Raw genomic sequence first — 25178 nt, 5'->3', positions numbered from 1 at the left:
TCAAGTCAGAAGACTTTCTGTAAAGATGGACAAAAATTACATTACAGCAGGGCTGTCTATAAAATATCTGCTCAGAGAAAACTTTCAGTGTCCGTGGCTCTCCTGTTGGTGTAAATTGGTTGGTGGGAATTTGTCAGTGTTATACACCCAAATAAATATGCAACAAATCGTAGACAAATGGGCATCTCTTCAGAAATCTCTCCTTTACAGGAGTCCTAGCAGAGGTGTCCACGTGGTTTACAACCATCTAGTTCACAATTTGGCCACTGGGTGGCGATAACAGCTTTTACTCGCAAAAGAAAAACATAGAAAAAGAAAACGACTACAACGAAGCAGAAGAAGAAGAGGAAGTGGGCTTAGCGTTGGCGATGTTTGAATCTTAGACAAAGCTAATAATATACACAGCTCTAAACAAATATAATCGAGGGTAATTGACAGAGGTTTGTCCACAGAGCTGGTGTTGTTTGCAGACTCATTCTCGCTTCTTTGGGCTTTTGAACTGTGGTAGGTAGACTTCAATTAAATTACTGTAGATTAGCTTTAGCCAAACACATTCTGTCATTCATGTCATGCCTTTTGCTTCATGCAGAAAAAACACCGACATGGGAACACAACATCTCTCCTACTCTTCACTTATCATTAACACTAGTTACTGGAAAAAGAACAGTCTGGAAAGACATCAGTTGTTTTTGCGTTACTCGCTTTCAAACAGGAACAGGAAATGATTTACATGGCTGAATGGGGTAAAACAACAACAACAACATAGAAATGCTAAACTCCTCTACGATTTACTGATCATAAACACACTTTACTCTGCACATAAATGATATATATAGTGATCCACCCCCCCCCCATCCCCCCCGCCCCAGCTTTTAATTACTGTTTTGTTTTTTTTATTATTATTGTTATTATTATCTTTAAGCTGTAGGCATTTGGTGTTCCTGTTGTTTTGGTACATTAAAATCATGTTAAGCAAGTTAAAATGTCCCCAACCCAGATATGTCAAGTGTCCTGTTTATTTCTCTATATTGCGGATTTGATCACCTCACCCTTAAGAATGGAAGTGAAATGTTCCTCTATGCACATTCATTTTGGTATGTTCATTTATTTTTCCTCTTTTTTTGTGTGTGTCTTCCTCCGGATCTGAGTCTGAGTCTATGGATGTGATCCGGTGTTTGCGCTCTCTCCTGGACCTCCATGTTCAGCTGCAAAGAGCTGTAGCCCTTCAAGGAGAAATCCAGGCACAGTTTCTTGCTCAGCTTTTACATCCAGACAACACGAGCCCTCAGCAGCTGTCTCTGCCACAGCTGGACTTGACCGGGGACGATCTGGAGCTTTCCCTGTCTGTCTTCGAACGGGCTCTGGATGACAGCAAAATCCCGAAGAGGCAGTGGGGTTCAAGGCTGGCACAGCTCCTCTGTGTGAAGACCTCAGATGAGGATGATCATGAGCTGAGTTATGAAGCTGTAAAGTCAGACATGAGGAGGCAGGCATGCTCCTTGGAGTATCAGAGGTGGAGGGACTTTAACATGGTCCAGTATGATCCACATAGGGGGCTGCGGGAGCTAAAAGTCGGGGTGGAGGAAGCAGCAAAGAAGTGGCTCCAGCCTGAAAGGTGCAGCTCTGAGGAAGTGGTGAGAAAAGTGGCGCTGCAGAAATTCCTCTCTCTTCTCCCACCAGATGCAATTGAGAAGACAAGCGAAGAGCAGCCGCAGAACATGGAGGAGGCCGCTGACATGGCAGCATCCTTCCTGGTAGATAACAGAGCTGAATGGGAAAAAGACACGGAGAGACAACATGATGATGCGCATACTGACCATGTCTACTCAAGGTAAGGCACTCCCTGTGTCTCAATTCACCTACTAGCCATCCCAAATAGTATCCAAGGTTAGAATTAGAGTGTCCCAAATGGTCATATGTTGAAATGAGTTATTCGTCCCCGTTACTAATCATCATCCAATAACCTCCAGAAAACACTGCATACTTTCACAGGTATTGTTATGTTGTGGGAAACAAACACATGCATTTGACTGGGGTACAGGTATTTCTGGGTCTTGATATGTACTGTAGTATACCACCCTGTCCATTGGAAAAGGTGTGTGTGTGTGTGGCTGTGTGTCTATAGAGTGAAGGTTGAGTTGTATTCAAACCTGAGTGTCCCTGACATTTGACCTAAATCCATTTCAGGGATTATATCATCTCCAACGAGCTGAAGAAGCTGGACTCGGAACCAGTCTTCTCGTCTGATAGCCACAGCCTGGAAGTTACTGTTGGAGATGAGCATTTTAAAGAGAAAGAGGTTTCTGATGCTATGCTTTCCCCATCAATGGCTGATATAAAGCCAGTCCTAAATGCTGAAGACGCACCTTCCATTAGACATGATTCTCAAGTTCTGCTTCATGGAGCCTGCTATAGTGGCGAATCAATCAAGTCTTCACCAAGGCGAGCTAATAAGAATGGGAGCCTAACCACAGGAGCAAAATTAAAACGCATACTTGATTGTCCGGACTGCGGTAGCAAGTTCAAGAGGTTTGACTATCTAAGAAAGCACATATGTACTCCTGGGCAAAGTCTGGGGTGCCAACACTGCGATCTGCGCTTTCCCTCCCTTTCCCAATTAACTAACCACTTACGCGTGCATCGGAAAATGTTACACTGTCCTGAGTGCAACAAGGCTTTCAGAGACCGCTTCAACCTCCGCTGCCACCAGCGCACACACACAGGTATGCTAGAGAAACAACAAAGTTTGTGGTCCAAGTCATTTGTTGATTCTCAGTGGCAATACATTTGCATGATATTACTACGATGTGTTATAACGAAATTCATATACATTATCAGTAAATACTAGGCAATATGGGACTGGTTATATATACATGTGATAAAAGATTACCACATTTCAGGCATTTACACCGATTATCCCTTTACACTTTACTCCATTTAGCAGTACTGATGCATATTATACATAATATTAAGCTGTTAGTGTGCATCATTATGTGCCATCCATGGCCATGTTGCAGCTAGAAAGTTCTACTGAATGAGACTCACATTGTAACCACACACACTGGATTATTTTAGCAGGTAAAACAGACTGTATTCCAGCTGTTAGGTACAGTTTTTTGTTTTGTTTTTTTAGCCTCAGTTCAATCTATCCATCATCTAAAAGGAGCACCAATATCCCATGATTTCCCATATTGAGTACAAATAGAAGAAATTTTGTATTTGATTCCAAGCTTTTTAAGTCTTACTTATATGTTAATATTAAGACGATTATCAGCCTGTATCTGATCACAAACTGAATTGATTAGACTTATGTCTTATGTCTTTCGCTATGGTGAGCTATCCAAAAACTCGATTAGATCATGAGGAAAGCACACTTAGCTAGTGAGCGTTATCTATAGCATTTATCTTTGGAGAAAGATGCCAAAGCAACATGAGAATTAATCCAAATAAAAACATTTCCACATCATTTTGGTACAAATTTGTTTTCTTTAAAGTAAAGGTGCTAATAGCCATGTTTACATGCACATTAATATTCACATATTAATCAGAATTTGGCAGTATTCTCATTAGTATGGAGTCATGTAACGCCACAATCTGATTGCACGATTCAGATTAATACAATATTCTGATTCCCCAAATTCCCCTGGAATATACCTGTTTTAATCTGAAATGTGTTGCATGTAAACATACAACTGTATGAGAGGTATGCGCCTGCTCAGTTCACAAGGAATTGTGGGTGCTAACAGATGCTTAGCTGTAGGCTAGGTATTTAGGAATGGCAACTCAGGCACACTTACAACAACCATGTATACAGGAATATTCTGATGCCTATACGCATATAACAATTGTATCCGGAATATGGCTGCAACCTGAATATGGACCATAAACAGAATTTGATGTGCATGTAAACGTAGTCATTGTATATTATTAACAAAAAACTCGTTTAGAGTTCAGGCTGTGATTCTCCAATGCACCGAGACATACTTCAGTCTATTCCTTGAGTGTCTTTGCAATTCCATCCAGCTATGATTTTGCCTTTCAGTATGATTTTAAAGACTGTCTAAAATAAACGGCATAAGAAATGCTATACTATTCTAGACACTGTCAGCATTCTAACTAACTCTTGGCTCTTCTTGGCAGGTGAGCGCCCCCATATCTGCTCTGACTGCGGCTCTGCGTTCGCTCAGGAGCGAGGGCTACAGGAGCACCGCAACATCCACACCGGCGAGAGACCCTTCCAGTGCCCAGTGTGCAGGAAAGGTTTCAGCCACAGCCGCACACTTGCCAAACATGTGGTTGTCCACTCGGAGGCAAGGCCTTACATGTGCTCTGACTGTGGCAGAGCTTTTAAGATTAAAGACAACCTGCATCAGCATCAGAAGAAAATGCACCCCAGCCAATACTTGTGAACACACCCTATAGCTAAAACACAGACTACTGAATGATCATGCAATTTACAAGCAGAAGTGGTTGCAAATATATACAGTTTATACTGCCAGTGACATTTAAGACCTCTCTCTTCACAGATACAGTGAGGGGAAATAAGTGTTTGGACACTTTTGTATACAAGTATTCGCACACCACCAATTATTAACGCTAGTACTTTGTTGCAAAGCCGTTGTTAGCAATTGCAGTTTTGAGACTTTTGCGATAAAGTGGGTTTTTGCTGCATTGTGGTTTAGTTTTGGCCCATTACTCTTGGCAAATTTTCTTCAATTTTCAAGTTATGAGGGTCTCTTTGATAGACTCGTAATTTCAAAATCCTCCTTTAATAAAGTCAGGAGACTGGTTTAGAGTCTAGACCATGCCAGCACCTCCTTCCTTTTTTAGAAAGCAGTTTTGAGTTAGGTTGTCTGGATGTCTGGGATTGTTGTTTTGTTGAAATGTCCATATTCCCCCCAGATACAGTGTTTTGGCAGATGATCTTCAATTCTTCTCTAATATGTACTAGTACATCACACTGTTCATGTTCCCTTCAATGACATGTCATGCCCCATTACTGTTTGCAGAGAAGCAGCTACATATTTAAAATACTTTATTGTTCATATTTATAAGTATGAAGCCAAAAGACATACTTAAACACAACGACATTGTGTGTGTGTGTGTGTGTTTAGATTTTTAGTGGATATATGCACTGAAAGTATACTAAATAACAAAAACAAATGTGTCTGAATAAATATTTCTGCTTAGAGTATACTCAAAGGTATTAAAAATGGTCTGTTCCTTTTTAGAACTGTTCAATATAAAGGGAGTTTATTATGCTACAACTAAATCTACAACACAAATTGCAAATAAATTGTTGTTTTAAGCTAAACATTCAGTGTAACAGCCCATTCTTAGATCAAATCAAAGGCTTGTCAGATTTCAGGCAACACTCCTGCTGATTCACAAATCCTAAAAGTCATAAAGTTATATAGCGTTATATCATCGCAATAATTTAACAGAAATAATTGCGCTATGAGAATATTTCATATCTGCGATAAATATTTTAAACTATAATTCTGTGTTTCAGTAATATAGCTGTGGCAGTTATGTAGCTTATTGTGTTTGTTTGAGCAGCTGCCAAACCTGCACTTACTTTAAAAATTTAGAGGGTTAATCCACTTTGGCGGATGCACAGCAGTGCTCATTATATTTCTTAATTCAGTCTTAAATTCTTTACAGCAGACACCCATTTTGATTGCATTATAAAGAACTATCAGTGCTGACAAATGTATAGTGAAAACTCGAGAAACAGACAATTTCAAAACAGAAATGCGTCACAGCCCTGAGTACAGCTCTGAGTAGCCTATTTCAAACAGTTTTGGTGCTATGTTTTTGAGAAACTAAACAAAACGTTACAATCCTCCAAACAAACTAAACAAAAGTTATTGAGCCATGTTTGCTTTGGACTAGTTTTACATGGCAAGGTGTTCATTATTAAACGTATCTCTCTGGGATTTTAGTCCTGTCTGTGTCCTTCATGTGGTCAGAAATTTTTTACACATCTGAAAAGATCATTCATTGTAAAATCTCTGCACATCCAGGGCTCCTGGGCATGTGCCCAATAGGCCGGGCTGGTAATCCATCCCTGAGAACAATAGGGATTATTTTAGGTTTTATACAAGTTTATAAAACATAGACAACGTTTATCAGGACTTCTGATGGTTTTATGCAAGTTATTCCTATAGCACCGGTATAGTCTATACGCTATGGGCATATAACCTACTAATGATTAAGTGCAGCTTTAAAGCCGCACTAGCCCTACTACAATCAGTTGTATTGAAATTAGATATATGCAGTACACATGGAATTATTGTGACTCTCATCTGTAGTTTATAGATCCAAAAGTCTTATAACCATCTTATAACCATTAGTACTTTAAACATCCCCGGTCTCCCTGGCATAAAGTTGGCTTGACGTGGGACATTCGATATTCGCAGACATGCACAAATTAAGGGACCGTCTCTAAAGTTACATACGACATTGGTATACAGGTTTCTAACTTCAATAGCATTTGAAGGGAATGACTTAGAGTCATAAAACCAACTGGAAAGTGTTCATCTTTACAGACCCGGTCTCCTCTAAATCATAACCATACATACCGCAGATTGTTCCGCGTTCTCTGACAGGTACTGCTGCCATGCGTGACAAAACTAAAATAGACAAGAGGCAACTTTCTCAGAACTTTCGACTCGTTTCTGTATCACAGCTGTACAGCTTGCTGCTTTCTTTCTCTACGTCACGAACCGCTGGAAAGGCGCGAGACACGTGGAGCCTCCACGCAATGGAGCTGCGGTGGCTTCCCGCACAGAGCTCTGTACACCGCACATCCAGCACACAGTGCAGGAAACTTCCTCCACACGCGGGACATGGACTGCACCCCGGCCACAGCAGAAGACCGCAACTTTCTGGTAATGAATTTATCTCTCGTCTGGTTTATTGCTTCACGTGTCTATTTCAGCGGACAGACAAATAAAAGGAGAGCAAGGTGAATGTTTCCCGTATTATACTGTGCATAATGTATATTTCTGAATAAAATCAGTCAAATATATTTGCATATGGAGTATTGCTGAATACATTTTTTTTAGATGTCTGCGTCTGAATTTAGTTTGATTGTGGTGCTGAGTGAATGAATAATATCCATCATTGGTTTTTGCTATTATTCTTTGCAACTTGGCTCAGTTTGGGGAAATGATTATAGAGATGCCAAATAATCCATTAACGTGAGTACTTACTTAATTAAAGTGAACGGGAAATGTGTGCCTTGGTGGAAATGATTTCGAACTGTAACTTTTATACAAGAAAATCCTCAAACCCATCAGACTCCAGAGGAGCTCATGTTGATGCATTTTGGCACTTGGCACTATGCACCCTTGTCTCTGCTTACATGGTCCTGTGTTGCATAATGTAGCTATTCCTATCACTGTGACATGTTATGAGTCAGACCCCTGTCATAACCTTGATCTGATTAGCCCCTAATAGAGGGTCCCTGTGGAACGTGTCAAAGGAGAGCCAACTCTGTGACTTGCAGCACTTTCAAGCGACAACATGGACATGTCAATATACAGGTGCATCTCAAACAATTAGAATATCATGGATTTTTTTTTCCTGTAATTGAATTCAAAAAGTGGAACTTTCATATATTCTAGATTCATTACACATGGAGTGAAATATTTCAAGACTTTTTTTGCTTTAATCTTGATGATTATGGCTCACAGGTCATGGAAATCAAAAATCCAGTATCTCAAAATATTAGAATAAAGAATTTATATTACAGAAAGGTCGACCTTCTGAAAAGTATGTTAATTTATGCACTCAATACATGGCCAGGGCTTTAATCCTTTTGCATGAATTACTGCATCAATGCGGCGTGGCATGGAGGCGATCAGCCTGTGGCACTGCTGAGGTGTTCTGGAAGCCCAGGTTGCTTTGATAGCGGCCTTCAGCTCGCCTGTATTGTAGGGTCTGGTGTCTCTCATAGATTCTCTATGGGGTCAGGTCAGGCGAGTTGGCTGGCCAATCAAGCGCAGTAATACCATGCTCAGAAAACCAGTTATTAGTAGTTTTGGCACTGTGGGCAGGTGCCAAGTCCTGCTGGAAAAGGAAATCAGCAGATGGAAGCATGAAGTGCTGTAAAATCTCCTGGTAGACGCTGCACTGACTCTCGACTTAAGAAAACACAGTGGATCAACACCAGCAGATGACATGGCCCCCCAAATCATCACTGACTATGGAAACTTCACACTGGATTTCAAGCAACTTTGATTCTGTGCCTCTCCACTCTTCCTCCAGACTCTGGGACATTGATTTTCAAATGAAATGCAAAATTTATATTAATCTGAAAAGAGGACTTTGGGCAACGGTCCAGTTCTTTTTCTCGTTAGCCCCAGTAAGATGCTTATGACGTTGTCTCTGGTTCAGGAGTGGCTTGACACTAGGAATGCGACACTGCCACATTTCTATATTATAAATTCCTTATTGTAATATTTTGAGATCCTGGGTTGTTGATTTCCATGAGCTATAAACTGTAATCGTCAAGATTAAAACAAAAAAAGGTTTGAAATATTTCACTTAATGTGTAATGAATCTAGAATATATGGAAGTTTCACTTTTTGAATTAAATTATGGGGGGAAAAAAATACTTTTCCACTATATTCTATATTTTTTTTAGATGCACCTGTATACTGCACTCTCCACAGTGCTTCACCACAGAGAATATACTGTAGTATATGTATATACTGTATATATAGCATGGCTGCTGAGGGGATGTCCTATGTCAATGCTTGCAGGACTGAGTTAGCCATCTGCAACTGAAATGAATGCCTCATAGGTCTGTTTGAACATGAATGGCTCATTCTGCATCAGACAAGGCTTAGTCATCTCAGCCATGTTGTCAACCTCATTATACATCCCCAACAGAGACAGGAATAAGAGGAAAAAGTACAATCAGCACTCAACAGTTAAAATGTAGACCTCTAATATTCATCCATCCATCCATTTTCTGATCCGTTTATCCTACACATGGTCATGCTGGAGCCTAGCGCCTATCCTAAAGAACTCGGAGCACAAGACCAGGGACATCCTGGACAGGGTGCCAACCCTTCACAGTACTTTTAATATCTAATCTGATATGTACATATTAGCTACTGATGCCTACATACATTTTAATGTTGCCTTGTTATTAGACACTTTTTAGTATAGGGCCACACCATCAGTGGCATGTCCAGGGTTTTAGACATGGGGTAGTTTCACCTAATAATTTATTGTACAAAATTACCTTAGCAGAATATCTGATTTGTTCCTTCACACAAAAATGAATGACCATTTAATAACATTACTATTTTGCCTTCATTTATGCATTCTTCTTTAGTAACCACTTTATCTTGCCTGTGGTTGCCTATACTTGTCTCACGGACTCAGGCCGCAAGGTGGGAATACAATCTAAATCAGATTCATTTGCATACTCATTCTCATTATACATCCATTCTCATTAAACATTGAATCAACACAATCTGATATGATTCATTAAGTCTTTATGAATTGCATGGCAGAGGTGAGATTTGGAGAAATGTCAGGTTAAGGATTAATTTAAAGCTAACACCTCATCCCCCCATTTGGTCACTCCTCCGTTTGGCATGCATGCATGAGGAGGAGATGCATTATGGCCTGTTTTCATTTCCTAAAACTTCTGATGATGTGGCACTATCTGAATAATACATGTCGTGAAGATGTTTAGAAGAATCCAACTATATATTTTAATCCGGGTTGTAGATAAATCAGCACAGGAGGTACAGGAAGTGAGTAGTGCTGATCGATTATTATAAGCTAAAAGCAATTTGATTTATGGGACAGAAAATAATTATACATAATTAAAATTTGACATCAATGTTTTTATTCGTCTTGACAGGGCTTAGTAAGGAACAGTTTAGCTCTTAATGAGCTTCTATAATTCGTAAACAATCTGGCCTCAGACTTTAATAAGCATTTAATGTGTCTTTGTCAATTGTTTTTTGTCCTGGAAAGCTGAGATAATAATGCGGTAAATATTTCAGCAGTGGAAAAGCTTCCAGTGCTTTATTAATTCATGTTATTATTGAATGATCAAAAGAATGTTGTTGAATTAAAGCAGGGTGCACGCTCTACTCCTTTAGTGTCACTTAACAGACGGAGAAGGAGATCCTTTTCCTTATTAAACATAGATGGGGCTTGTAAGAGGAGCCTAGCTTTGGAGAATCACTGACCATATCATTTGATCTTTCACCTCTGCTTTAGAAAAATGGTCTAAAATGCCCACTTGAACACTACTGAGACTACAGAAAATTTGTCAGTACTTTTAAGAAAATTGTAATGATGATTAAAGGTTCAGTCGCAACTCTTTTTGTAACATTTGCTGAAGTCATCCTTACGTTCCAGCAGCTATCTAATCAGAGGACAAACTCTGGTCTCATTTCAGACTTTGAGAGAAACAACAAATCATCTAGTCAATAAGGATAAAGATGCTTTGCTAATTACCTGTCAATCATGTTTCTGTTTTGTAAGCTCACAATCTTGCAGTAGTGTCCAAAGTTACTCCATAATTGCTGACTTTAAACCCCATGGTACTTTCTCTAACTTCATGTATTGATTTTCAGAGTGTGTTGATAATTACGCTGCAGTTGTCTCTCAGAGTCATCTCTGACCCAGCAGGGTTACTCTCGGGTTGACTATAGCCTTAAGAGTTGTGAGTGTGTCACACACAGCCTCAGGGGCAGCTACACTGGCCATTATTTCTCTGCATTCCAGCTGCAAATGCAATTCCAAGGGCAAGGGAATATATACAGTATGTAGTATCTTCTACAGTATGTAGTATCTTTGTATATAGTATATGTGTATGTAGTAGCTTTATGTGTAATTTCACATTTGCAGATGTTTAAAGGTCTTAATATAGCAGGTACTTAGTTAGAAACATTAAGATGCAATATCTGTCACAATTTTAATGCTGATATTATTTATATTACAGGCAGCATAGTGGTGCTGTATGCAGTGTTGCTGCCTCAGAGCTCCAGGATCTCTGGCTTGATCCTGAGCTCTGATTACGTCTGTGTGGAGAGTTGCCTGTTCTCTCCATTTCCTCATAGGTTCCCTCTGGGTTCTCAAATTTCCACCCACCTCTCTGGTCCTGTAGGTGAACTGGCTAGTAAATTACCCTCGGTGTCAATAAGTGTATGTGGATGGGCGCTTGTCTGGGTTGATTTCCTGCCTCATGACTGTTCCCGCGACAGGCTCCAGATCCACTGCAACCCTGACCAGGATAAAGCAGTTGCTGAAGATGAGTGAATTAGGTATATTCCGTTCCACTTCTATGATGTATTTATATCCAGGTAAATTGCCAAATTGACTGTAATAACCAAGGTAGAGCCTTTGAAGTGTGTAAGCAATGAGTCCCCGTTAGTGTAACACCACACAGTGTGTGGAAGCCTGGAGGTAAATTAGAGCTTTGTACTCTCACCACAAGGTGGCAGTATTACCACAGTGACACAGACCATACTGCAGTAAAATTCCTACGACCTTCTTTCCTTTATGGTCCGGAGACCTCCAAAACAAACTGCAGGAGCCAAACGTTTAAATATGCTTGTTATTGTGATAATGTAGGGCAGTGTAGCAGCACGTCCTCTCCATTTGTATTTCTGTAATCGAGGGGACAGCAGGAGGTGGAAAAGGTGTCGTGGGGGGGTGCGGGGGGGTGCGGGGGGGGATTTACAGAAACAGATGGTATTTAGCTTTGTGGACATCATAGATCTAGAGAACAAGGGAATGAGGGAGTAAATATAGCACTTGGCCACAGATCAATAAATAGTTATACTGCATGTGATGGGGTTACTTATGGACACAGCATCTATCCTGTCCTTTTTCCCCAAAAAGCACTATCACTCTCCATCTCGCCCCTTCCCTTAGTTTCAACACCCCCCCCCCCCCCCCATGTGATGGTATGGGTGGCCATTTGGTGCTACATTGCCTACATGATTTAAGCTAATGGCACATCTGTGCATAAGGTCTGGCATGATAGTGTGGTGATGTATGTGCTAGCATGTTGTCATGCTTTTTCATTCCTCTGACAATGAACAATGTGTGTGTAATCTTACTCTTTTCACGCTTTTGGTTTGACATTCTCATTAGCACACAAAACAAGGACTCTAAAAGCTTAAGGAGGGGTGTGCATGGAGGAAAATGTATAACAAATAAATACTGACAGAATAAATGTGAAGGTGGGTGGAAGAGCAAGTACTGCAGGGCAAGGGCAAAAAATTCTGACAGTTCTGTAGTCATACCTTTGTAGCGGGTGTGGAGTTTTTAGCATAACATGGCTGTAATAATGTTCTTAATGTGGTTTAGGATGTCTATTAGCTTTTGCCATCTTGAAACCGAGTGGAGCGCTATCAGTCTTACAGAAATGCTCCAGCGTTTTTCAGTTTAATCTCTATCCATGTGTGATTACCATTTACAAGAATTTCAACACATGTCCCTGTTCTGAAAACCTAAAGCTACAACATTTGTAACACTAAATGTATGTAGTTTTATCAAATTTTCCAACATTGGAGCAACACAGTATAAACTATTTCAAGTTAATGAAACGTTCTGTGAGGTTTTGTACGGTTGTACATGTGCCATCGGATGGACGCTGAGGCACTTCCGTGTAGAGGTGTCTACAAGCATTATCACAAATTCTTGAAATAAAACGTTGTAACAGTCAGTAGATTATTTTCACCACAGGAAAGCCTTCAGGACAGATGAGTTTGCACTTTCACGTTGTTTTGTAACATGGCAAACTGTGTTAGTGTTGTATTAATTTCAGGAAGACAAAAAAAGAAAGGCTGTTGATGAAAATGTTTGTATCTGATATAATGTATATATTAATGTTGTGGAACATGCATGAGACAAGTTAGCTGTTGTCTCATGGATGTTCCACAGCACTAATATATAAATGGTTAAGAAAAATGATGTGTAATGCATTAAGAAATTTAAAATCGTTGGCATCTGCAAAATGTACTCTTGTAGAAAAATAACTTGCCGTTGATTATTTTTCTAAAAACAGCACAATATTTTGTTTTATTCCTTACTTTTTTGACTGTCTTTAGACTTCCTTTATAATTATGATTTAAGTATATGTCAAAGAGTCAGTCACACTTTAGATAAAGGTGATAAATATTATGTTTTAAAATGCTGGAGGATCCCTTTATTCAGTGCTTTAATATTGCATGAAAGTGGGGTTGATACCCATCATTACCTCTGTTCTGTGTTTGATAGTGCTTATATGCAGGAGGTATTTGTTGTATGTTGTGTACATTATGTATTTGTTTTACGGCATTAAGTCTTTTTTGGTCTCACTTCGTATCTCTTTTTATGTTTTTCATTTGGTTTTGGAGCAGGAGCTTATCTCAGGCGATTGATGGGTCAGCAGAGCTGTGAACATTTATCAATTACTTTATTTTTTCCCCCTGCACATTTTTTTACGCTCTGTGTCAGATCCCGTCAGCATTTGAGACCCGGTGTATGATTTGTGGCATTTTACTTAGGGTCATTTTGGGTGGATGAGTGTTGTGCTCTGATGATAATACTGCTGCTATCCTGTTTTACCCTTACATGGCATACCCATAAGTGAAAACCACCCAACCATGTGATTAAAAGTAGACTCAGCGCCTGTGTGATGTGCATCTTCTGATCAGCAAAGCAGAAAATATAGCCGCATTGATAAAACACTAGCTCCTTGTCTTCAGCAGTGTGGGTTGATGTCCAAAAGTGGTTATAGAATGAGATGGTATTTTTCTTGTATATAGCCTATGAGTGAAAGCATATAGAAGCTGAAGTTATAGAGACAGAACAAGCGAAACTATGTTTTGATGATTCATAGCAGTTATACTGTTGTTTAGAGGAGCTATCAATTTGCTCTTTGCTGAGCTTGACAGTGTTGTGTGAAGACAAACAAATTATTGCCTATCCACTCCAACCTGACCCCAAATCACTGAAGGGGAGCTGTAAAGCAGGGCCGTCAAGCTTTTTGCATCCAAGAACCACTTCCAATATATTTTTTAAAAAATAATCACAGGAACACTACAGCACATTTGCAGCACAACTTTATTTCATAAACATAGACCTAATTCAACAAATCAAACATTAGGCACATTGATTGATGAAGTGTGCATTTAAGTATATTTATTTATTGGAAGATTTGAGTCTGTGATGTCTGCACGTTTGGGGTTATGCTTCATGGGCACTTGGAGGTCTCCGGATCATTAAGGAAAGAAGATCTGCCAATATTGTTATGTGGAGCATTCAGCTCGAGCGTGCATCGAGACTGTGTGCGTGTTTGGAAAGGACCGGAAAATGTTGGGCAGTTGGAAACACCGGGTCCCTTGCTGTAAATCTCTATAGAGACGGTCGCTCATTACTGAAAGCTGATGCCGAGCTCGGAGAAAATCATATGACGCAAAAATACGCTTCAGTGTCCCCTACATCCGCTCATTTTCTCCTGACACTGGTCAAATCCACCAGGGCCGCTCGGCTTTTCGCCTCGGTACTGAGGAGAGGAGAGGACAGGAGAGGAGAGGAGAGGAGGACTCCTGCTTGTACATCACGTGTTCCGTTAAACTCGCGGAAAAACGGAGCCTGTCTCACACATTACGAGTGGATCTGGCGAACCGAGCCGACTTTTCCCCCTCTGCGTTTCTATGACAACAGGCACGGCTCGAGAAGAGTTCGGTGCGTGACGGGGTGCGCTCGGTTTGCGCAGTTCGGCGCAAGGGGGAGGCGGAAACACCCACGGCATATCCCACCATCCTTCCTTCAGCCCGATGTATGCATCTTGTTTTTACGAGTGCGGACTTTCCTCTAACCTCTGGAAACTCAAAAGGACGCCACTATGGTGCATCATTCCGGATCGATACAGTCCTTCAAGCAACAAAAGGGTCGGTATTAGTGGACTTTGCGCTTTGTGTGTGTGTGTGTGAGAGAGAGAGAGAGAGAGAGAGAGCTGAGTGCGCGTATGACGGAGGCTACTTTTAAAACGCGCCGTGTGAAATTGAGCGCGTGAACTCTGTCAGTTTGTGACGCACGTTGCTTTCCCGTTAGGTCAGTTCACACGGTAGACCTGTTTATCAGATGTGACAGGAAAATGTGTAGACTTGTGTGGAAACACGCAGAAAGGAATTGCTGTAATAAAACAGTTTAGAGCCTCACTTCAGAGGTTCTGCTCTCTCTCCCCCCCGTCTCTCTCTCTCTCTCTCTCTCTCTCTGTGTGTGTGTGTGTGTGTGTGTGAGTGAGTGAACGAGTGAGTGGCGTTTTGGCAGTGCTTGTGTGTTTCCATGAAGGGCATTTCTCTGCTCTCTCTACTGTACTAAGTGGAGCTGGCGCAGTATCACTGTGTAGGCTTGTGCTCTTAGAGAGTGCCTTTTTGATGATCTGCTGCTCCCCATGCCTTTCTACTTCACTTATAAGAGATACACGCGCCCAGAAATAAATGTAGATAATTGTAAGTGCACCTTTAGAGTGTAGCTTTTAGATGGAAATATGAAAAGAGTTTACATTTAACATAATTCATTCATTATCCTGGTCAGAGAGGCAATGGATTCAGAACCTGTTATCCAGGAGCATTGGTAGTGAGGCAGGGATACAGCAGGGATGGCACCATAAAAATAATGCAATGGACATAATCGGACCACCGACATAATGATGTACCTAATTAAAGCTACACCACAGTCATCTTCCCTGGTTGAAAAAAAAGCATACTAAAGGTACAAAACATTCTCCAGCAACATGGAAAGGTACAGTTTGGTAGCTTAGTGTTGTTTCTGAGAGTGCACATCAAATCCCTAGTATTGAATACACTATGGTTTGTGTCCTGGACCCATATCCTGTCAGTTCCACATTTTTTAAATGTGTATGAGACCATGTTTATATTGAAACAAGGACTGTAGCTCCAGCTGAGATCCTACTAAGGCTTGGCGATATGTTACAGTAGAACAGTATAATAGTGATAACGTGATAAACTCACAATAAACCTTTTGTAGTTATTGTGGGCGTTGTAAAACATTATCCCCATTAAAACATTAACTCCAGTGTCACAATAATGAATGCATAATTTTCCGTGTTTATTCATGTAAAATAATATATTTATTTACACATTAAACATTTATTTTTGAACATGCCTTTTTAATATAATGGGCTTGGACTGGATCACTTGGATTGCCATGGTTTCACACCAGCCAAGTGGGGACATTTATATTAGAGGGCACTGTGTTTAAATGGTGCTGTGTAGCTAATTGAATTATGGTAAGTGAGGAAAGCAGTGATGGTATAATCTTGACTAAGCTTATTTTCACACTCTTTTCTATGTGCAGATGCTGAACAGTTTGTGAGAGTTAAAACCCATGGCTCTTACTTGGCTTGTGTAACTAGGGTATACTAGGGTAAATGTTAGACTTGCAGTTTTGTGTAGTCTTCAGTACAATGTAAAAATAGATTTTTAAATGGAATTATCAGCTCCTTTTATACAACAGATAGATTTGGTTCACTAAACTGTGTGGATGAGCGGTGTTCCAATAGTGCTTATAATGTAGTATATTCATGCTGGGGTGTCTCACTGTGTGTATCACTCCGCTTTTCCATGTTAACCACATAAAATTCCAATTCTAGCAACAGTGAACTGAAACCGTTACTATAGAAGTTGGTAAACGCTACATTTTTCATGAATATAACTTTTGACATAAAATATGAGCTCATCAGATGAAGATGAAAAGTAAGATGCAAAGACATTTTAAACGAGTGTACTTTTAACGTGAATGTATAAATCACTGTGGGCTCAACAAGCGGATAATACTGTACTAAATATTTGGTTGTGTTGTGTCCAAAATGTCAGTTACTCAGTATTAATTTCTTGTTTATAGAACTGTTGTATAAAAGCCATGTCACAATCGGAATCGGGCTGTTGTACTGAATATTGGCATGTGCTAACATTCAGTATAACTGCAGTTTTTCTCATGCGATATTGCTTAAATATAAATAAATTCTTTCTGTAGGAATGTATTGTGTATTATATTATGCATGTTGTTTTGGTTTCCACTCTCGTGCACATTTTATCCCAACAAACTGGACTCACAGATCCCCAAATCTAAGTATCTGAGTTGTTGCCCTGCTGTCCCTCGGCTGTTCTGGCAGCCAAAAGTAGAGCAATAAATCCATCACTAGATCTTGTGCAGTTCTACACTGGCTCAGAATCTGCTGCTCCAGTCTGTGTCACACTGCATTTGAGACTCGCCTTAGTATTTATTGATCATCGGCAGTGGCAGACACAGCATGGTATTTATAGTGCCACTCTACACTCTTATGCTATTCCAGTACAGACATTCCTCCATCATTGCTGTCCAGTGTTGATAGGCGTGTATGTACCCAGCTAATTACAGAGCTTTTTGAGTGAACTGATGACCCTGTGATTAATTATTTAGGGCTTTGTTGAGGTAGTGTACTGAAATGCAGATACTGAGTGGTGCTGCGGCTGCAATGGCTCCATTTCTCTGACAGCTGCTACTTTATGGAGAATAATATGCACTCTGCTCATGTTAATATTACAGAATGATGAATGTACAGTATAATAGGTGAAAGAAGCTATGATTCTGAATTAGAGGTTCTTTCTTTTATATTCTTGTCTATTTTTTAAGGGTGATTTTGGGTGTATTTTCATTTTATCAAGAGTAAACAATGCTGTGGCTTTGAAGCCAGAGAGCTTATGAGTAATGAGGCAGTGGACAGCTACTTGTACAGGGTTAAGCAATCAGCGCTTTCTGTCAAAGCATGTCTGGAGAGGAATGCTGGGAAGTGTCATACATGCTGAATCTTTTAATCTTAAACGATGTAATAGCAAAGACAGGAAATTGGGCTGTGGTGTGCCATTGACTCTCTTCTCTCTTGTTGTTGGGGTTTTCTTTCATCTGTTAGGATCATCAGTTTAAAATGAACAAGCATTGCATTGCATTCTATTATAAGCACAGAACACATCTGATCTTAGAACTGGAAGACATTAGAAAATACGATTTATAGTTTTTTGCTTCTGGGATTGGTGCAAAGGTGTGTGTGTGTGTGTCTGTGTGTGTGTGTGTGTGTGTGTGTGTGTGGTTTTATGACAGAGAGGGAAAAACAGCTAGTGAGTTTGGATGAGCATGATGAGTATGAGAGCAGAGAACGAGAGAAACAGAAAGATTGGGTGCAGGAGAGAAAACGCCAGGGTGGACTGTGATTGGAATCTTCAAACGTAGAGAGAGTAGTGCGTACTTCAGTGCACAGTGTATTAATCTGTATAGGACATTACATTCTTTACTGCAACACCTCAGGATGTACTGAAATCTTAGTGTTATCACTTGATTTGTGTGTTTTGAGAATGTTTAAGTGTGTAAAAGCCTCTGTATCTGGGTAGAATGTAATACGTTAGTGAGAAGCAGTGGGGGGCGATTTCCCTCACGGATTTCACTAACAACAAAAAGGTTGCTCACAGCAAAAAGTCAGGAGCGGTCAGATGGAATGCTATAGAAAAGGTTTCACTTTTCACAGGTATAGCCTATAGTAATATTATCACTATATGAAATTTTAAACAATACTTTAATATTTTTAATTTTAATAATACTTACACTATTTTACACTACAGGTGCATGTAAAAGAAAATTAGAATATTGTGGAAAAGTTAATTTTTGCTGTAATTTAATTCAAAAAGTGGAACTTTCATATATTGTAGATGTATTACACATAAAGTGAAATATTTCAAGCCTTTTTTTGTTTTAATCTTCATGATTACGACTTACAGCTCATGGAAATCAAAAGTCCTTTATTTAAAAATATTAGAATAAGAATTTATAATGCAGAAATGTCGACCTGAGAAGAGCGCTAATCAGCTAATTAACTCAAAACACCTGCAAAGGTTTCCTGAGCCTTTAACTCTCGGTCTGGTTCTGGTTCAGTACACACAACACACATGGGGAACTGGACTGTTGCCCAAAATCCTCTTTTCAGATGAAAGTAAATTTTGCATTTCATTTGGAAATCAATGTCCCAGAGTCTGGAGGAAGAGTGGAGAGACACAGAATCCAAGTTGCTTGAAGTCCAATGTGAAGTTTCCACAGTCAGTGATGATTTGGGGTGACATGTCATCTGCTGGTGTTGATCCACTGTGTTTTCTCAAGTCGAGAGTCAATGCAGCATCTACCAGGAGATTTCAGAGAACTTCATGCTTCCATCTGCTGACAAGCTTTATGGAGATGCTTATTTCCTTTTCCAGCAGGACTTGGCACTTGCCCACAGTGTCAAAACTACTAGTAACTGGTTTGCTGATCATGGTATTACTGTGCTTAATTGGCCAGCCAACTCGCCTGACCTGAATTGTCAAGAGGAAAATGAGAGACACCAGACCCTACTATACAGATGAGATGAAGGCCGCTATCAAAGCAACCTGGGCTTCCAGAACACCTCAGCAGTGCCACAGGCTGATTGCCTCCATGCCACGCCGCATTGATGCAGTAATTCATGCAAAAGGATTAAAGTCCCAACCAAGTGTTGAGTGCATAATTTAACATACTTCACCTGTATATGGCCAAATGTTTGTGGGCACCTGACCATCACACCCTGCTTTTTGAACTTCCCATTCCAGATTTAGGCCCCCTTTGCTGCTATAATAACCTTGACTCTTCTGGGAAGGCTTTCCACTAGATTTTGGAGCATGGCTGTGGGGATTTGCTCATTCAGCCACAAGAGCATTAGTGAGGTAGGGCACTGATGTCAGATGAAAAAGCCTGGGCGCAGTTGGTGTTCCAGTTCATCCCAAAGGTGTTCAGGTCAGGGCTCTGTGCAGACCAGTTTTTCCACTCCAACTTTGGCAAACCGTGTCTTTATGGACCTCACTTTATGCACAGGGGCATTGTCATGCTGGAACATGTTTAGGCCTTTTAGTTCCAAAGACATACGTTGTAGGCTGATTGGCAGTTCCACATTGTCCATAGAGTGTGAATGTGTGTCCGATTGTTCCCTGTAATTGGTTAGCAACCCATCCAGGGTGTCCTCACCCTAGTTCCCTGGGATAGGCTCCAGGCTCTCCCATGACCCTGTGTAAGATAAGCGGTATGGAAAATGGATGGATGGATTGAATTGGAATAGTGAATAATCCTAATATTTGTCAATGTGCAGACATATTACTTGATTATAAAAATAATTGTTTGTTGAAATATTTCGTTGAAGTATGAAAGCCAGTTGAGAGAAGACTATTTTGCCGTTGTGCTGCTTGGCTCAGATACCCTGCTGATAAAAGCCACACCTACAGTAGATATACGACCAACACCACCATCAGCACTGTGAACAGCATGACATGAAAGCAACAGCTAAACAACAAGCTAAATGTAGGACGAGGTATAAGATTTAACCATTTTATCCGCTGAATGTTGGATGTTGTAGTAATATGTGATTAAACACATAACAGCAGTTTCCACAAATCACAACCTGTTGGGTGAAGTGCAACAAATAATGAGATGACTCCCTGTAGAGGGTAGCAGTGATTTTGTCATTACTTCAGTTGTGAGTCTCTATGTGTGCATGTGTATACAGTGGGGGAATTAAGTATTGAACGTGTCACCATTTATTTCAGTAAATATATTTCCAATGAGGCTGTTCACATGAAATTTTCACCAGACTTCAGTATTAACTCAAGAAATCTGGACATATAAAGAATTCACAACATTAAAGTCCATAAATAAAGTTATGTGTAATAAAGTGGAATGACAGAGGAATTACGTATTGAACACATTAAGAAAAAGCAGTTCTCCAAGGTAGGTTAAGGAACCAGCTGAAATCCGTAAGTAATTATACCTCCTATCTGTGCAAATTAATATCAGCTGGGTTAGTAAATTGATGGTCTATAAAAAGGCTTTTTGTTGCTAAGGTGTCACACAAGAAATATCTCATGATGGGTAAAAGCAAAGAGCTCTCCCAAAACCTTTGCAAGCTTACTGTTGCAAAACATATTGATGGAATCGGATACAGACATATTTAAAACTTCTGAATATTCCAGTAAGCACCATTGGGGCCATTATCCACAAGTGGAAGCAACATCACTCATCAACCGGCCACGCGCAGGAGCTCCTCGCAAGATTTCTGACCAGGGAGTCAGAAGAATAGTCAGAAGACTAGCCCAAGAGCCAAGGACCACTCGGAAAGAGCTCCAGAAACACTTGGAGTCAGCAGGTGCCATCGTCACAGAGAAAACAATAGGCAATGCACTCCACTGCTCACGCTCACCCGCAAGACTCCATTACTAAAGAAAAGGCATGCTGAAGCTCATTTAAAGTTTGCTACAACTAATTTGGACAAACCTATGAAATACTGGGAGAGTGTAGTCTGGTCAGACGAGAGCAAAATTGAACTTTTTGGCTGTCATACTCCACACCATGTTTGGAGAAGAAATGGCACTGCACATCACCCTAAAAACACTACACCAACAGTGAAGTTTGGAGGTGGAAGCATCATGGTGTGGGGCTATTTTTCATCACATGAACAGTACTGGCAGACTTCAAATAATTGAAGGAACGATGAATGGAGCCCTTTACCCGGAGATTCTTGAGAAGAATATGCTGCCATCCACCAGGATGATGAAGATGAGACATGGGTGGACCTTCCAGCTGGACAACGATCCAAAGCATACAGCAAAGGAAACTCTCAGTTGGTTTCAGAGAAAAAAATCAAGGTGTTAGAATAGCCCAGTCAATCACCTGACTTGAATCCAATTGAACAAGATTTAAAGACAATATGTTTAGAAGAATGGGCCAAAATCACAATTGAATACTGCGGCCCGTTAATTTCTTCATACAGGAAGCGTCTTGAAGCTGTCATTACAAACAAAGGCTTCTCCACTAAGTATTAAATATGTGTTCAGCGTGTTCAATACTTTTTTCCTGTCATTCCACTTTATTACAACTTTATTGTTTGGATTTCTTTATATGAGTTGATTTCTTGAGTTAATTCCAATGTCTGGTGAAAATTTCATGTGAATAGCCTCATTGGAAATATATTTAGTGAAAAAAATGTTGACGCGTCCAATACTTATTTCCCCCACTGTATGTGTGTTCAACAGCACTGCTTCAATCACAGGCTAGCCACCTGTCCACTTACATAACACACAGATGGGGGTGAGTATGTGCTGTGATCAGAGGAGAGATGACTGACTATTGAAAAAAAGAAAGCGGACACTCCTTTTGGTTTTATTTAAATCAGGCTCAGAGATCACAGGGGGCAGACAATTATGACGTGCATCAATTAGAGTTTGATTGGGTGCTACTCCAGTGAACTTACACTAAGCGAACATCTGCTGGAATAGTATATGGTATGCTTCTCTGGTAGGTCTTCATAATGAGAAGAGTAACAGTTGTTCCCCTCAACTGAGAAGCCCCTATTGCATGAAGGCTACCAGCATGGGAGGGTGAAGGCTAAAAAGTGCTTAATTCATAACATAGCCACCTCATCATTTTAAACAACTGCTTATGCAACATCATGGGCACATTTGGAGAACAATAACTGCCCTATTCTGTTTACATTCGATTTACTAATCCCCAATATTGGATACTAATGGTCTGATTAACTAGAGAAGAGCCTTGCTATGTGCAGACATATCCACAGAGATAACTGTTATGCTGTTTAGACACAGTGTGTGTCGTGATGATTATGGCATTGTTTTCTTTTTCAAAATACCAAAATTGTATTTCTGGCTATTATCATGTACATGTTATTTTTATGGCTGGCCCATAAAAAATTATTAGTAATCTGAATAAATTATAGGCTGCATGGCCTTCCCATGGTAATGTTTCTATAAATATATTAGTAGCAAATGGGCAGAGGCTGGCAACTGCAATGAACCTTTATATATTCTCCCACAAAATGGAGCAAATCATCTGTGTGGAAATTTTTTTATAACTGTAAGGATGCAAGTTCTAAAAGTCAAGTTAATGACAATCTTTTCCCCCGCTTCCCTCTATCTCTATTCATTTTCATTATTGGTTCCATTTATGCACAGAAAATGGTAATATGCTCACAATCTAAATATGGGGGATTAAATCCTTATGTTTTCTTCTGGAATTTCACATATACAGCTTTAAGCCTGCAAGCAATGACTGAAATGCAAAATCATTTAAAGGCTAAAAACAAAACTATTGCTCAAAGAAAATGTATGTCAATTTAGAAGAGGAAGTGGTGATATTCATTGTTAAATAGCTCCTTTAATTTCCACCAGCTGCACATGTTTTTAAATGGTTGCTTAATACTGTGATACCATAAAAACTCATATTTTTGTCAAGGTTATCATACTGTAAAAATGTCAAACAATAACACCTACTGTAGCTGGAGCAATTTTGAGCAAAATATTCAAAAGAAATTCCATAATTGTATCAGCCACATAATTAAATGGGATAGCAGCTGTTGGTGGTTTTCACTGTAATGCAGTTGATTTATTGATCATTATATTTTATTCCCATGAGGCAGGACAGATAAACAACTATAGCAAGCAAAATGTGAATTGCTGAGTATTCTGTGTGTCAGCTTGATTTGGCCTGCATCACACTAATCAAGGCACAAAAGAAGGATGAAGGGAGAGATAAATAGTAACTGAAAGATAACAGAATTAAATGGGAGGGGAATGACAGTTTGAGAAAGGTTTGGGTCTGAACAGTATAAGACCGAGCATATGTGAAGATGTTTGACCTGGATAGGGAAGGGGAGTGTAAGATGAGAAAAGATAAACAGGCCTGTGTCAGGACAGGAGCATAGACATAGAGGGAGGATCTTTTAATCTGTCTCCCTAATGCAACATTATGACAGATGCAGATGAGAGTAATGCCATGATTTACTCTGGCATGGAGAACGTGCCATCTGTCACCAACGCCATTCTCTACCACTGATCTCTATGCAGCACATGATTGACAGCTGTCATCACCCATCCAGAGGCTTTTACTTACTTGGTTAACACATTTTCACACACTGTACAGCATTCACACACTGAACACTTGTTCGCAGCTGTATTACAATATGAAAACATCCATCAGTGCCATCAAATCAGAGCATAATTCAAGGTAATCTTAGAATATTGCAGAAGAGCATCCTGCTCTCAACCTCAAGTAATATATTAATTCTGCAGATAGTGATGTGAAGGGTGTTGCAGTTTGTATAGACAAATACACAGAGCTTTACTGAATTCAGATACAACTGCGTAGAGAAAACGAGACAGAAATGGCTGAGAAGGAGGAGAGACAGACAGACAGACATAATTAGCACAGTAATTACCCCACTGTCATGCTTCTCCAAGATTTCATGCTGTGGGTAAGACAGTTAGTTTTTTTCCAATATGAAATTTATGCAAATCACTTATTCCTCCAGGTAAAAGAATACTGTACAGTGGAATTAGCCCAGATTGAGCAGTCTTAGAGTTTTCTTGATTTGCTTTGTTGACATTCAAACATTCTTCCTCTCTACATGTGCCATCATACCAGAACATTTTGTCACTGTTTTTACCAGAATGTATTTTTAATGTATTGGAGCTAGTCATTTGAAGTGCTTTCTGTGTCAAAACATCAGTATTGAGGAGTGGTGATTCCAAACTTAGACATGGTAAGATTGTCTTTGTTTTTGTTTGTTTGTTGTTGTTTTTTTTTTGTTTGATTTTTTAAATAACTTTGTCTATTATTTTGTTATTTTGTACTTTATACAGTAATAACCTCTGTATGTCACTGGTGTTACATTTTTTTAGAATCCCTGTACATTACATTTACTTTTAAAAGTGTTTAAATATCTATTACTGATTTGACATTTCAGCAAGTTTACATTTCCCTCATTTTTAAATAATCTTCCACTTTCATTAAAAAAAAAATTATAGTCACTGGTGTCACATTAGAGGCTTGTACCACCTGTGACACCGGATTTCAGCAGTTGTACTGTGATTGGTTATTGGTGTTACATTTGCCACTCGTGCTACAATTCTATTTTGAGAGCATTTTTGTCTTTTAAATTATATATGATATTCCTGAAATGCCTGAAAGTAAAGCACCCTGCATGATTTTTTAATTTTAAAGAATATATATAAATATATATATATATATTTTTAATTTTAAAGAATATGTGTATATATATATATATATATATATATATA

General features: G+C 39.6%; 2 protein-coding genes and 1 long non-coding RNA gene across 4 annotated transcripts in view; 2 read left to right on the top strand and 1 right to left on the bottom strand.

Annotated features, from left to right (window-relative positions):
• Positions 1-310: 310 nt before the first annotated feature.
• LOC128618249 (zinc finger protein 397) lies at positions 311-5196 on the top strand. 2 transcript variants are annotated; one of them, XM_053641779.1, is made up of 4 exons: positions 311-504; positions 1149-1831; positions 2188-2723; positions 4141-5196. In XM_053641779.1, exons 2-4 carry the CDS (start codon positions 1158-1160, stop codon positions 4407-4409), a joined length of 1479 nt encoding a protein of 492 aa, XP_053497754.1. In that variant the 5' UTR covers positions 311-504; positions 1149-1157; the 3' UTR covers positions 4410-5196. The 2 variants fall into 2 exon arrangements, with proteins under 2 accessions (XP_053497754.1, XP_053497753.1); XM_053641778.1 differs by having other exon boundaries at positions 590-1831.
• Positions 5197-5290: 94 nt separating this feature from the next.
• On the bottom strand, positions 5291-7429 carry LOC128618256 (uncharacterized). Its single transcript, XR_008387689.1, has 4 exons — positions 7218-7429; positions 6730-6934; positions 6585-6635; positions 5291-6070 (listed from the first exon to the last, which is right to left on the bottom strand). It is a non-coding gene; the product is annotated as an uncharacterized LOC128618256 (long non-coding RNA).
• ano3 (anoctamin 3) overlaps positions 6422-25178 on the top strand; it is a 59498-nt gene continuing 40741 nt past the window's right edge. Inside the window, exon 1 of the mRNA XM_053641784.1 lies at positions 6422-6893. Within this exon, the coding sequence (XP_053497759.1) occupies positions 6623-6893 (271 nt within the window). The 5' untranslated portion in view covers positions 6422-6622. The remainder of the gene's footprint in view (positions 6894-25178) is intronic.

The sequence above is a fragment of the Ictalurus furcatus genome, chromosome 14 (genome assembly GCF_023375685.1).
Source record: "Ictalurus furcatus strain D&B chromosome 14, Billie_1.0, whole genome shotgun sequence".
Classification (NCBI taxonomy): Eukaryota; Metazoa; Chordata; class Actinopteri; order Siluriformes; family Ictaluridae; genus Ictalurus; species Ictalurus furcatus.
Note: the sequence above shows the minus strand (reverse complement) of the source record. Positions and strands in the feature narration are given on the sequence as shown.